Consider the following 14,419-nt stretch of genomic DNA (forward strand, 5'->3'; position numbering starts at 1 on the left):
ACTACAAATTTATGACTGGACTTCTGTCTATATTTTAAGATCTATACCTCAATATAAAAACCAACAAGAACAGGGTAAATAACTGGACATTGGGCAGTTTTAGGGCAGGGACAGAGTGGGACCAAAACCTGTTAAAAGATTAAGAGGTCACACACTCCCCCATCCTTAGGGCAAAGGAGACACTATGCATACGCAAAAATCCTTCATGGGGTCAAAAGGGCAGGGGACGCCAGACCAAGTAAGCCTTGCTACCCCCCTTCCATAAGCCTTTTCGGTGGGATCCATCTTAACTGAAAGGTCTGTGCACACCCAGGGGAGGGTTAGGACAGGTCAGGTGTGGAAAAAGAAACCAGATAAGTGGCTAAAGAAGACTAGGAAGAACTGTCCTATATAAATGACTTAACATTTTCTGTGCTCCTCACTATGGGGGATGCCCACACCCCTTCTCTCCAGGTGCATCTCTGCCTTGCTTCTATCTTAACTAAACAAACTGTTTCTCTTTGTGTTCCTCCCACTTGTTCTTATGTTATGTCTCTAATAATAAACTTTATACCTGCATTTACAGTTTTTGTCTCCATGATAAATGCATCTTTCACTGGGGGCAAAGATCCCAGGAAAAAAATTAGCCTCTAGCCTTTGCTGGTCTGGATTCCTGGTTTTCATCCACGTTGCCCAGGTTCAACTCCTGGGTAGGGAATTAAGACCTTACTTCATGCCACTGCACACTGCTGCCTCATGGAGATCACAGTGACAGCCACCTCTAGATACACCACAACGATTTAGCAACGACAACAATTATGGCTTATTTTATAAGGCTGAGAATTATACTTTAAATCACCTAAATTCAAATTAATAGTGAAAAAAATTCTGCTGTATCTTCAACGTTTTGTAATAATCTCAGCTAGTTAACATACATTTTAACAAGTTCACTGAAATACTTAAACATCTCACATGACATTAAAATGCAAAATTATAGTCATTATTAAATAACTTCACAATTGAGTAACAAAGTCAGAAGAGAAAAAACTTCCAATAAATAATTTTTGTGATATTGTGATTTATAATGATATATACTGAATCTTGGCACCTGACACAGAGCTTCTAATAATCCTGGAATTTCCTAACAGCTCCTAACAACTGGAATTTCCTAAATGAAAAGAGCAATAAAGGTATCTTTTGTTATTCATAACAATTCCCTTTTAGGCACACCAGAGATTCTATTAATGAACTTACTTTTGGAAAGCCCCTAAGGATGGGGGCTGGTTGCCAGGGGAACCAACCAAGCTACTAGAGGATTAGAACTTTTATTCCAACTCCCCAACCTCCAGAGAAGGAAGAGCAACTGGCTGGAAGTTGGACCAATCACCAATGAACAATGATTTAATCAATCATACCTGTATAATGAAGACTTCATAAAATACCTGAACTATAATGTTTGGTGAGCCTCCAGGTTGGTGAACATGTACAGGGACTGAGAAGGTGACAAACCTGGGTAGGTCAAGGAGGTCCCAGGTCTCCTATATCTTGCCCTGTATCTTCAATCTGCCTGTTACTGAGTTACATCCTTTATAATGAAAGTGAAAGTGAAGTTGCTCAGTCATGTCCAACTCTTTGCGATCCCATGGATTGTAGACTACCAGGCTCCTCTGTCCATAGGATTCTCCAGGCAAGAATACTGGAGTGGGTTGCCATTTCCTTCTCCAGGAGATCTTCCCGACCCAGGGATTGAACCCAGGTCTCCGGCATTGTAGGCACACACTTTATAGTCTGAGCCACGAGGGAAGTCAATCTGGCTGTTACTAAGTTATATCCTTTATAATAAACCAGTCATCTAATAAGTAAACTGTTCCCTAAATGCTGAGAGCCATTTTGGCAAATTAATTGAACACAAAAAAGGGTCACAAGAACCTCTGATTTATAGCCAATGGGTCAGAAGCATAGGTAACAACCTGGACTTGCAATTGTCATCTAAAAGAAGGGGAAGTCATGCAGAACTATGCCTTTAGCTTGTGGGATCTGACAGTGTCATATTTCCACAAACTGTAGGGCACCCAGTGTCCAAAGAGTTGGAGAAGTGCTTTGTGTAGGGGAGAAAAAAAAACCTTACACATCTGATACCAGAATAAAGTGCTGAGAGTAAAGGAGACACACAGAATTTTAGTGATCAAAACAGTAACACCATTATTGGAGCCACTAAGTGATTTTCTACGTGTTATCTTCATTTTATTGATGAGGTAACAGCAGTAGGCTGTAGTGGCTTGCCTAAAGTCCACATAGTAAGTGGAAACAAGGATTCAAAACCAAGTGTGCCTAACTCTGAAAGGGTACATTCTTAATTTCAACATGCTGCCTTTAATAATCAATTTTATACACTCTAGGTAACTGTGATCCCACAAATTTTAATGGAATCCAGAATTAACAAGAACCACACACATTCTTATTCAGAGAAACCTCTTCTTAATGAAGAAACTAGTGTCAATTCTATGACTGCTGAAACTTCCAAACCATTCTCAACACAAAAATGAAAACATACGTGCAATTTTTCTTTTAGCCAAACACTTTGCTCTATTTGACAGTTTTGCCTTCGTTTTCTGCAATCCATTTTCCTCCTTTGGCTCCTGTTGCAAAACAAGAAACATGATCAGGTTGATTGCCATTAAAAGTAGTACTCTTTCTATCCTCCTCTACAGCTAACAGAGGCCACTAAACCTCTAAAGAATCAGTGTTTTTGTAAATGTTTTGTAACATTCTTTGTAAATGTTCAAAGAAAACATCAGAAACAGATCTTTATGGTAGAAAAAGAAAAATGTAGATTCAGAACCAATAAAAATAAAACACTGTAATATACAGATATAATTATGTCATAGTCAAGCTCATATAAAAACTGGCCCATCTGTAAAATACCAGGAAGTATGCACCCAAGTTCAGAGAAACCTCGATTCAATGTTTCAAAGTCAGTAATAACGTTTAAGCCCAGTGCATACTCACTTCTTTTAAATCAGTACTTTAAAAAGCAACAGAACAACCAGGGAAAAGTATGTAACATATTTATCAGATAAAGGGCTAATTTTCCTTATATATAAAGAGCTCTTACAAATCAACACAAAGCACCCTCCCACAGGCAAAAAACATGTTAAGACACTTCATAGAAAAACATACCCAAAGAGCTTGTATGTATATGGAAATACAATTCACAACAATTATATAGGTATCTTTTTTTAATCTATACAAATAGTAAAAATGAAAACATTTCATAAAATATTTATTGTGAGGAAACAAGTACCATAGATTGGATAAAATGGATGCAAATCACTATTTTGTGCACCTGGAACTAATACAGTGTTTTGGATAAATTATACTTCAATTACAGTGTGTGGAAGGTGGTGGGGGCAGAATGCATCAAAATGCTAATGGTGGTTATCTCTACAGGGTGGGGTTTGTGGGTGGTTGTCATTTTTTATTTTAGGCTTTTACGTGTTTCTAACTGTCCACAATCAACAGGTATTGCTTGTAAAATTAAGATAAAAACAATAAATGTCATTAAAAATGAAAAAAAAAAGAATACAGGTAAAGGTGATCCCATAAATATATAACTGGGATCTCTGACGAAGAAAACAAACAATGAAACAAACTGACATTAAGATTATAATAAATAAAATTTACAAGGGAAAAAAGGCAGAGGATGAGATGGTTCGATGGCATCACTGACTCAATGGACATGAATTTGAGCAAGCTCTGGGAGTTGGTGATGGAAAGGGAAGCTTGGCAAGCTACACTCCATGGGGTCTCAAAGAGTCAGACACGACGGAGCAATTGAACTGAACTGACATATTGAAAGTTCACTCTGACCAGTTTCCTAACACATACATATAATATACGTATCTCACCTTAAAGAAAAATTCTTGGCATTCATACTAACAAAAAGGACTAGTCACTTACCAAAAAAAGGAAAATAAATCAGACTTATCAAACATAACATACAAAGCAAAAATCAAGAAGGCAGCATTTTAAAGAAACTCAAGGGAAAAAAGAAAATTTTAAACCAAGGATGTTGGATCTCATTAAGCAGTCTTTCAGATATCAAGACTATAGAAAAACAGTATCAAAAACATAACAACTTAGGAAATAATCTAGTCACAAGACCTACTTGACAAATCTAGTAAAAATCAAGCACTATTCAACTAAAAAATGATTAGAAAAACCTGGCAAAAGAATTGATAGAAAATATTTAACATATTTAATTTTAGAACTAAGACTAAAACAAAAGTAGAGATAAGAACAGAATAAAACGTGTAAATATTATATGCAGAAATGACACACCTAATAATTGAGAGAAATCAGAAATGGAAAGTAAAATAAGTTCATTTTCTATTGCATGCACTATAAGTGAAAATCAAAGGATACTATTTACAACTGACAAACCAGACTACAGAGAGCTAAATTTAAAAAAAAAAAGAAGGAACTACGAAAAGCATTTCTATAAATACAGATATAAAAAGATATACCAAAATATATGCCAAAAGCAGAGTCAAAAATCAAAGAATATAGAAAAAGAAATAAAATTAATATAACAAAAAATTAAACTCAATGCTATGAGGCTGGGTTATAACAAAGTGATCCAGAATGGCTAAAAATGAAAGGTCTAGAAGATAACAGTAATTGTGTGTGCATGCTCAGTCACTTAGCTGTGTCTGACTCTTTGTGACCCTGTGGACTGTAGCCAGCCAGGCTCCTCTGTCTATGAGACTTTCCAGGCAAGAATACCGGAGTGGGTTGCCATTTCCTCCTCCAGGAGATCTTCCCAACCCAGGAATCTACCGTGCATCTCCTGCACTGGATTCTTTACCACTGAGCCACCTACCTAAATTGACTCTCTCCATATATCCTCCCAGAAAAACACACAAAACTAATAGGGCTTCCCAGGTGGCACTAGTGGTAAAGAACCTGCCTGCCAATCCAGGAGACGCAGGAGACCTGGGTTCCATCCCTGGGTCAGGAAGATTCCCTGGAGGAGGAAATGGCAACCCACTCCAGTATTTTTGCCTGGAAAATCCCATGAACGGAGGAGCCTGATGGACTACAATCCATGGGGTTACAAAGAGTTGGACACGATTGAAGCAACTTAGCATGCAATAAGGACCAGAAATAATACCACCTATGACCAATGCCTTCAACATTATTAGGAGACAAATCATACCACAGAATTCAAATAACCAGTGAGCAGAGAAACAGCAAATTCTAACAGAGTTCCCAGTGCTATTGCAAGTCTATGAGTAAACAGAACAAAGAAAGAGAAGGCTTAAGAGACTATATGAAAAACAAGAAAAAGAGATGAAAAACTTAAGAACACAGACAAAACCACCTTCAAAATTAGAATGTCTGACACTAAGACCAAACATTGGTCCAAGACGTGGCATTTCACATAATCAGCTACATTTTAAACGGCTTGAAAGTGAAAGAAACAAAAGTGGCAACCTCAAAGACTACTGCCAATAGAAAAGAGGAAGATACACAAAGAAGAGATGGTACCCCCTCAGATTTCATAAAATAAAAAGAAAGGAGGAAAAACATGACAGGTCCTGAAGAAAAAAAATAAACATGCCAACCTCTCTTCTAATATCAACAATACCATCCATAAAAAAACTAAAATGAATTACACTAAAAAGACAAAAGAGAAGCTTTTGTCCAGTAAATACAAGAATAAAAAAAAGAAATTTCAAACCAAGCAACTATAAAACAGAAAGAGAAAATGTAAATAAAAACATTTAAGTTTATGAATATTCTCTAATCATCAACCCAGAAAAGGAAATTACCACATCCCAAACAAATTTTAAAGAACCATCTACAGATTAAGAAAAGCCTAGAATCAGAAAGCTCAAACCATAAACCAACAAGGAAAGGAACAAATAAATTGAAACTTGATAAAACCAAAACTGAAAATAAATAAAATTATCTCAAAAAAGAAAAACAGGGACTTCCCCGGTGGTCCAGGAGCTAAGATTCTGAGCTCCCAATGCAGGGGGCCCAGGTTTGATCCCTGGTGGGGCCCCAAAAAAGAATCTGCATGCTGCCGCTGATCTGGAATGCTCTACACTGTTCTCCATAGTAGCTGTATCCATTTACGTTCCCACCAACAATGCAAGAGGGTTCCCTTTAAAAAAAGGGAGGGGGGTGGTCTCCAAAGGAAAACAGATTCAAGTAAAAATCTGAAAGCGCCACTAAAGAAATACAAGAAAACAATGAGAAAATGAAAGGAATAAGCTACAAGATACACTGTTCTGAGAGAAGAACAGGATGCAAATAGATATGCAACATTTCACATAAAAAGAAGCAGAAGAAAACATGAATGGGGACACTTCCCTGGAGTGCAGTGGCTAAGACTCTGTGCTCCCAGTACAAGGGGCCTGGGTTTGATCCCTGGTCAGGGAACTAGATCCCTCAAGTCACAACAAGGATTGAACATCCCATGTGCCACAACTAAGATGCAGTACAACATTCAGAAAACTAAGATTATGGCATCTGGTCCCATCACTTCATGGCAAATAGATGGGGAAACAGTGGAAACAGTGTCAGACTTTATTTTGGGGGGCTCCAAAATCACTGCAGATGGTGACTGCAGCCATGAAATTAAAAGACACTTACTCCTTGGAAGGAAAGTTATGACCAACCTAGATAGCATATTCAAAAGCAGAGACATTACTTTGCCAACAAAGGTCCATCTAGCCAAGGCTATGGTTTTTCCAGTCAGGTATGGATGTGAGGGTTGGACTGTGAAAAAAGCTGAGCGCTAAAGAATTGATGCTTTTGAACTGTGGTATTGGAGAAGACTCTTAAGAGTCCCTTGGACTGCAAGGAGAACCAACCAGTCCATTCTAAAGGAGATCAGTCCTGGGTGTTCACTGGAAGGACTGATGCTAAAGCTGAAACTCCAACACTTTGGCCACCTCATGCAAAGAGTTGACTCACTGGAAAAGACGTGATGCAGGGAGGGATTGGGGGCAGAAGAAGAAGGGGACGACAGAGGATGAGATGGCTGGATGGCATCACCAGCTCGACAGACATGAGTTTGAATGAACTCTGGGAATTAGTAATGGACAGGGAGGCCTGGTGTGCTGCGATTCATGGGGCCGCAGAGTCGGATACGACTGAGCGACTAAACCAAACTGAACTAAACTGCCAAATAAATAAATATTTAAAGAGAGAGAGAAAAACATGAATGGGCTTATTTTTGCTTTAAAGCAATGTTTTAAGAATTAAAAACAATTAATGAAATTGGTTATCAGTGGTGTGAGGGATGTGGAATAGGGTGTATAGAATGGAGAAGCAAGATAACTTGAGAATATCTTTCTCTATACATTTAATTTATTCAATAAAGCAATTTTCTACATAATGCAAAAATAAAATTAAATCAACAAGAATGGGAAGAAAACAAAGAACCAATGCGAAAACAATCAGTTGGATGGTACCTTTTAAAGTACCTCAGTAACTTTATTACATATAAATAATCCAGCCACATCCATTAAAAAAAGAGATTCTCAGAACTGTATAAAATTAGAAACCTCAAACCATGTGCTACCTACAAGAAATCCAAATAAAACATAAACAAATACCTAGGTTAAAAGTTAAAATACCAACAAATGGTGCTGGAAAAACTGGATATGCACAAGCAAAAAAGAAGTTAGATCCCTATCTTATATGATACACGAAAGCTAATTACATAAAATCGATCAAAGACCTAAATATAACACTTAAAATTTTAAAACTCTTAGAAGAAAACATGGGGAAGGAAATGGGAACCTACTCCAGTATTCTTGCCTGAAAAATTCCACAGACAGCAGAGCCTGACAGCTATAGTGCATGGAATCACAAAGAGTTGGACATGACCGAGCACACACAGAAGAAAACATAGGGGAAAAGCTTCATGACATGGAAGATTTGGCATGACTTTTTGGATATGACACCAAAGCACACGCAGTAATACAAAAACCAGATAAACTGGACTAAATTTAAAACTACTCTGCATAAAAAGACTATCAACAGAGTACAAAGGCAACCTATGGAATGAGAGAAAATATGCCCAAATCATTTATCTGACAAGGGGCTAACTGTCCACAATATATAAAGAACCCCTACAATTCAACGGGCATTTCTGTAGTGTAGTGGTTATGACGTTCACCCCATACACAAAAGGTCCCTGGTTTGAAAACAGGCAGAAGCATGTTTAGGGATTCTCTGATAGCTCAGTTGGTAAAGAATCTGCTTGCGATGTGGGAGACCAGGGTTCGTAAGATCCACAGGCTACCCACTCTGGTATTCTGGCCTGATGAATTCCATGGACTGTAGAGTCAATGGGGTCGCAAAGAGTCGGACACAACTGAGCAACTTTCACCATTCAACAACAACATGTATGTGAATATATATAATCTAAAAATGGTTAAAATCCTAAATTATGTTATGTATATTTTAACACTACACACACACATGCCATCTCATACCATACACAAAAATTATTTCAAAATGGAACAAAGACCAAACTGTAAGAGCTAAAATTAGAAAACTCTTAGGAATCAACTTCATGACTTTAGATTTGGTAATAATTCTTTAGCTACAACACCAAAAGCATTAAATAACCAAAGAGAGAAAAAAAGGTAACTTGGACTTTTTCAAAATTTAAAACTATTGTGCCTCAAAGAACATTATCAAGAAAGTGAAAAGACATCTCCTAGAATGGAAGAATATATTTGCAAATAATGTATCTGATAAGAGGTTTAACATGCAAAATAGAAAAAGAAAACTTAACCACTCAACAACAAAAAGAAAAACTGCAAGGTAAAAATGGACGGAGAACTTGAACAGGCATTTCTTCAAAGAACCTATACAAATGGCTAACAAGTAAAAAAAAGACGCACAAGTCCATTAGCCATTAGGGAAATTCAAGTCAAAATCACAATGAGAAACCATGATACATCCACTCAAAGTGAAAGTGAAAGTGAAGTCGTGTCTGACTCTTTGCGACCCCGTGGACTGTAGCCCACCAGGCTCCTCCGTCCATGGGATTCTCCAGGCAAGAATACTGGAGTGGGTTGCCATTTCCTTCTCCAGGGGATCTTCCTGACCCAGGGATCGAACCCAGGTCTCCTGCATTGCAGGCAGATGCTTTAACCTCTGAGTCACCAGGGAAGCCACTAGGGTGATATAAAATTAAACTTGTTATTAAAAATAACAAGTGTTAGCAAGAATGTAGAGAAAATGGAATCCCAGTATATTGCTGATGGGAATGTAAAATGGTAATGTAAAATGGTACAGTCACTGTAGGGGAAAAAAGGCATGAAGAAGACTTCCCTGATAGCCCAGAGGTTGAGAATCTGCCTGCTATCACAGGGGATACAGGTTCAATCCTTGATCTGAGAAGATTTCACACGCAGTAGGGCAACTAATCCCCTGCCCCACAACTACTGAGCCTGCACGCCCTAAAGCCTGTGCTCTGCAACAAGAGAAGGTACCACAAAGAGAAGCCCTGCACCACAACTAGAAAGTAGCCCCTACTCACCTCAACTAGAGAAAGCCCGTGTGCAGCAACAAAGACCCAGCTCAGCCAAAAATAAATAAATTCATAAAAATTTTTAACAGGGATTAAGTACTGTTCTATGCTACAATATGGATGAACCTTGAAAACATATGTCAAGTGAAAGAAGGCAGTCACAAAAGCAGTTCAATAAAATGAAGAGTCAGAGACAATTCTGAGCTTTATAACCTGAGGCAAATGAGTGGTTCTACCATCAAATGAGATAGCAGATAAAGAAGAGTGAGAGGTAAACTTAGATGAAAAAACAGTGACTTACTTCACCGTCTTACTGGATATGACCTACAAACAGGCAGAAATTTCCAATAAACAAATGGAAACACAGATCAAGGGAAAGATTTAAAATCTATTACAGCTCTGTCCAACAAAGCTCTCTATAATGAAGGGAAATGTTCTATACTTACACTAACACAGCAGACACTAGATGTGACTAGTCCAAGAGATAAACTGATTTTTCCTTTTATTTAATTTTAATTAATTTAAATAGCTACAGGTGGCTAGTTGCTACCACACTGGACAGAGTATATCTAGAGACTTAAAAGGCTGTCTTTCTCTCACTTTATAGACATATGAAAATTTTCCCATTTGATTTATTCAAATGGTTTTAAAATATCACCATCAGTTAATATATTATAAAACTGAGGAGCTATGATCCATCCTCAGCCAAACTGTATGACTACTTTCTTCTAAGTAATTCTTAATTCCATTTACGAAGCTGAGTAAAAGCTGCATGATCTGGCAAGATGTCATTAAAGTTCAATCTCACAAACAAACCAGTCACAGATAAGAAGGCCTAGTTTGAGACCTAGAGCTCTACTCTTTGGAATACTGACCTCTCCATCACTATCAGATATCACAATGTATGCATCCTCAAGTCTACGCTTCTTCTTGACATTGACAGAACTGGTAGTTTCTACATCTTTCTTCTCCAGGTTCTGAGCTTCAGAGGCTTCTTTAACTTTTTTTTTTCTCCGTGGCATCCTTTTGTCTGAAATAGAAGGAAAAAAAAATTGGAGAAGGAAATGGCAATCCACTCCAGTATTCTTGCCTAGAGAATCCCATGGACAAAGGAGCCTGGTGGGCTGCTGTCCACAGGGTCGCACAGAGTCGGACATGACTGAAGCGACTTAGCATGCATGCATGCATTGGAGAAGGAAATGGCAACCCACTCCAGTATTCTTGCCTGGAGAATTCCAGGGACAGAGGAGCCTGGTGGGCTGCGGTCTATGGGGTCGCACAGAGACACGACTGAAGCAATTTAGCAGCAGCAGCAGCAGCAAAAGGAAAAATAATGTCCTTAAAGTATAAGTTTTCTAGATTCTATTTATCATTTGGTCATATAAAAGAAAAAGATATCTAACAGAAGTAAAACTGGATTTCTGAACTCATCTACTAAATAAAATTTGTATTTTTCCTCTAAAGGAAAAAATATATATATAAATCTCATTTTTTAGTGACATTTCAATAGGAATAATATAATAATTTATCATAGTTCCTTAAACATTAACTTAAATAACTGGCTCTCTAACTGCATATTATTATTCATCTAAAAGCTTTTTTTTTTAAATATCAATGCCTCAACCCAATAAAGGACAACTTTTTTAAAAAATCCACTGCAAATAATCATACTTAAAGGTAAAAGACTGAATGCTTTCCTCTTAGGATAGGAATAAAACAAGCATGTCTGCATTCATCATTTCTATTGAACATTATACTACAGGTTCTAAACAGGTCGATTATGGAATAAGAAGAAATAAAAAATCCAAATGGGAAAGGAAGAAGTAAAACTATTGCCTTTTGTAGATGACATGATCTTGAATTTAAAACAAAAAAAAAAACTAAGAAATCCACTGAAAAACAACTAATGAACAAGTTCAGTAAGATTGCTGGATACAAATCAATATACAGAAATCAACTGAACAGCTATCTATAAGCAATAAATAATCCAAAAATTAAAATTTCAAATTATATTTTAATAGCACCAAAAATAAAAAAATTCTTAAAATTTAACAAAAGTGCAAGGTTCGCAACCAAAAACTATAAAATATTGCTGGAAGATATAAAAGATAAATGCAAAGACATCCCATGTTCATGAATTAGAAGACTTGACACTGTTAAGACAGCAATATTCCCCAAACTGCTCTACAAATACCCCGTAATTCCTAATAAAATTCCTACTGGCTTTTTTGTTGACATAGACAAGTTGATCCTAAAATTCACAGAGGAAATGCAAAACAGAGGAAAAACAGAAGTCCCAGAACAGCCAAAACAATCTTGAAAAAAAGGAACAAAGCTGAAAGACTCACACATCTCAATTTCAAAACTTACTACAAAGCTATATTATCAAGACAGTGTGGCACTGGCACAAGAATAAAAATAACATCAATGGAACAGAAGACCAAGGAGTTCAGAAAACATCCACACATTTACTGTCAATTGCTTTCAACAAAAGTGCCAAGATAATTCAATGGACAAAGTATAAGTCTTTGCAGTAAATGGTACTCTGACAACTAGATCCCCAAATGCAAGAAGAATGAAATTGGACATTTACCTCACATAATAAAGAATTGCATGAAACAGATCAAAGACCTGAATGAAAGAGCATAATCTATAAAATTCTAAGGCAGAACATAAGCATAAAGCTTTGTAATCTTGGATAGGTGAGTTTATTAAATATGTTATCAAAAGCATAAGCAACAAAAGAAAAAATAAATAAACAGAGCTTCATCTTATTAAAAACCTCTGTGCTCCAAACCACAATATTAAGGAAGTTTAAAAAAAAATAAAGAATGAGAAAAGTATCTGTAAAGCATCTATGTAATAAAGAAACTGTATACAGAATAAAGAACTCTCGCAACTCAATAGCAAAAGGGTTTCCATCCATATCTTGGGTTTTTGTTAATAATGCTGTAATTAACACTGGTATGCATATACCTTTTCAAATCAGTGTTTTGTTTTCTTTGAGTAAATACTCAGAGGTAAAACTGCTGAATCATACAGCAGTTCTATTTTTTCATTTCAATTATATGCTTTAAGTGGATGGATTATATGGTAAGTGAATTATATCTCAATACAGTTGCATTTTTTTCTTAGAGAAAACAGCAAACATTGGCAAGGATGCAGAGAAATTAAAAGTTTCATTCATTCATAGTGTGATATAAAATTCTGCAGCTGCTGTGGAAAACAGCTTGGCAATTCTTCAAAATATTAAAATACGTCTAGTAATTCTACTCCCAAGTAAACATCCAAGAAAGTTAAAAACAAGTATTCAAACAAAGACTTGCACTTAAATGTTCATGGAGAAGACAATGGCACCCCACTCCAGTACTCTTGCCTGGAAAATCCCATGGATGGAGGAGCCTGGTAGGCTGCAGTCCATGGGGTCGCTAAGAGTCGGACACGACTGAGCGACTTCACTTTCACTTTTCACTTTCATGCATTGAAGGAAATGGTAACCCACTCCAGTGTTCTTGCCTGGAGAATCCCAGGGACGGGGGAGCCTGGCGGGCTGCCATCTAGGGGGTCGCACAGAGTCAGACAAGACTGAAGCGATGCAGCAGCAGCAGTAGCAGCAGCGACATCATTAATCATAATATCCAAAAACAGAAATAATCCAAATGATGAATGGATACACAAAATGTGGTACATCCATCCATACAATGGAATGTTGGTCAGTCTTAAAAAGAAACCAAGTACTAACACATGCTACAAAATGGATAAACCTTGAGAACACATTAAGTGAAAGCAGCTAGACACAAAAGCCTACAAATTATACGATTCTGTCTATATGAAACATCCTGAATGGACTAATCTACAGAGACAGAAAGCAGATTAAGATAACTAGAGGTTTGAGGAGACAGAAATACAGAGTAACTACTTAATGGCCTTGGGTTTCTTTTTGGGGTGATGAAAATGTTTAGAATTAGAAAGTGGACTTCCCTGGTGGTCCAGGGAATTCACCTGCCGATGCAGGGGACACAGTTTCAATCCCTGGCCTGGGAAGATTCCACATGTTCTGGGGCAACTAAGCCTGTGCACCACAACTACTGAGCCAGTACTCCAGAGGCTGCAAACCACAACTACTGAGCCCATGCACCTGGAGCAGGTGCTCTACTACAAAAGAAGCCACCACAATGAGAAGACCGCACACCACAATGAAGAATAACCCTTGCTTGCCACAACTAGAGAAAGCCTGCACACAGCAACAAAGACCTAGCAAAGCCAAAAATAATAAATAAATCTTTTAAAAAAAAAGGAACATAGTGGTAGTTGCACAACATTTTGAATGTACAAAAAGCCATTAAATTATACACTTTAAAAAGATAACTGCTGGATTTTACGGTCTATGAAATCTACCTGCCTGAAAATCCCATGGACGGAGGAGCCTGGTGGGCTGCAGTCCGTGGGGTCGCTGAGAGTCAGACACGACACAGCGACTTCACTTTCACTTTTCACTTTCATGCATTGGAGAAGGAAATGGCAACCCACTCCAATATTCTTGCCTGGAGAATCACAGGGACAGCGGAGCCTGGTAGGCTGCCATCTATGGGGTTGCGCAGAGTCGGACACGACTAAAGTGACTTAGCAGCAGCAGCAGCAGAAATCTACCTAAATTTGAAAAAAAAAAAAAACTTTCCAGATGATTTTCTATTATAACCAAAGCAGAGACTCACTGACTTAAATACTGATTTTAAAAGAACATTAACTGTGTTACAAACTTCTTAAATTGTTTAATCATTCAATTACTCCTAAGAGAAATGTTACAACTCATTGTCAAAAAACATCTGGACAACCTGAGTAGTAAGGGAGGATAGTAATAAAGGACACACTAATAAA

General features: G+C 37.4%; 1 protein-coding gene across 1 annotated transcript in view; it reads right to left on the minus strand.

The window, feature by feature from the left end:
- UIMC1 (ubiquitin interaction motif containing 1) overlaps positions 1-14,419 on the minus strand; it is a 128,999-nt gene that overhangs the window by 92,613 nt on the left and 21,967 nt on the right. Inside the window, exons 2-3 of the mRNA XM_068980374.1 lie at positions 10,417-10,571; positions 2,534-2,618 (exon numbers count right to left, since the gene is read on the minus strand). Of these exons, the coding sequence (XP_068836475.1) occupies positions 2,534-2,618; positions 10,417-10,563 (232 nt within the window). The 5' untranslated portion in view covers positions 10,564-10,571. The remainder of the gene's footprint in view (positions 1-2,533; positions 2,619-10,416; positions 10,572-14,419) is intronic.

Source organism: Capricornis sumatraensis, chromosome 9 (assembly GCF_032405125.1).
Source record: "Capricornis sumatraensis isolate serow.1 chromosome 9, serow.2, whole genome shotgun sequence".
In the NCBI taxonomy this organism is placed as follows: Eukaryota; Metazoa; Chordata; class Mammalia; order Artiodactyla; family Bovidae; genus Capricornis; species Capricornis sumatraensis.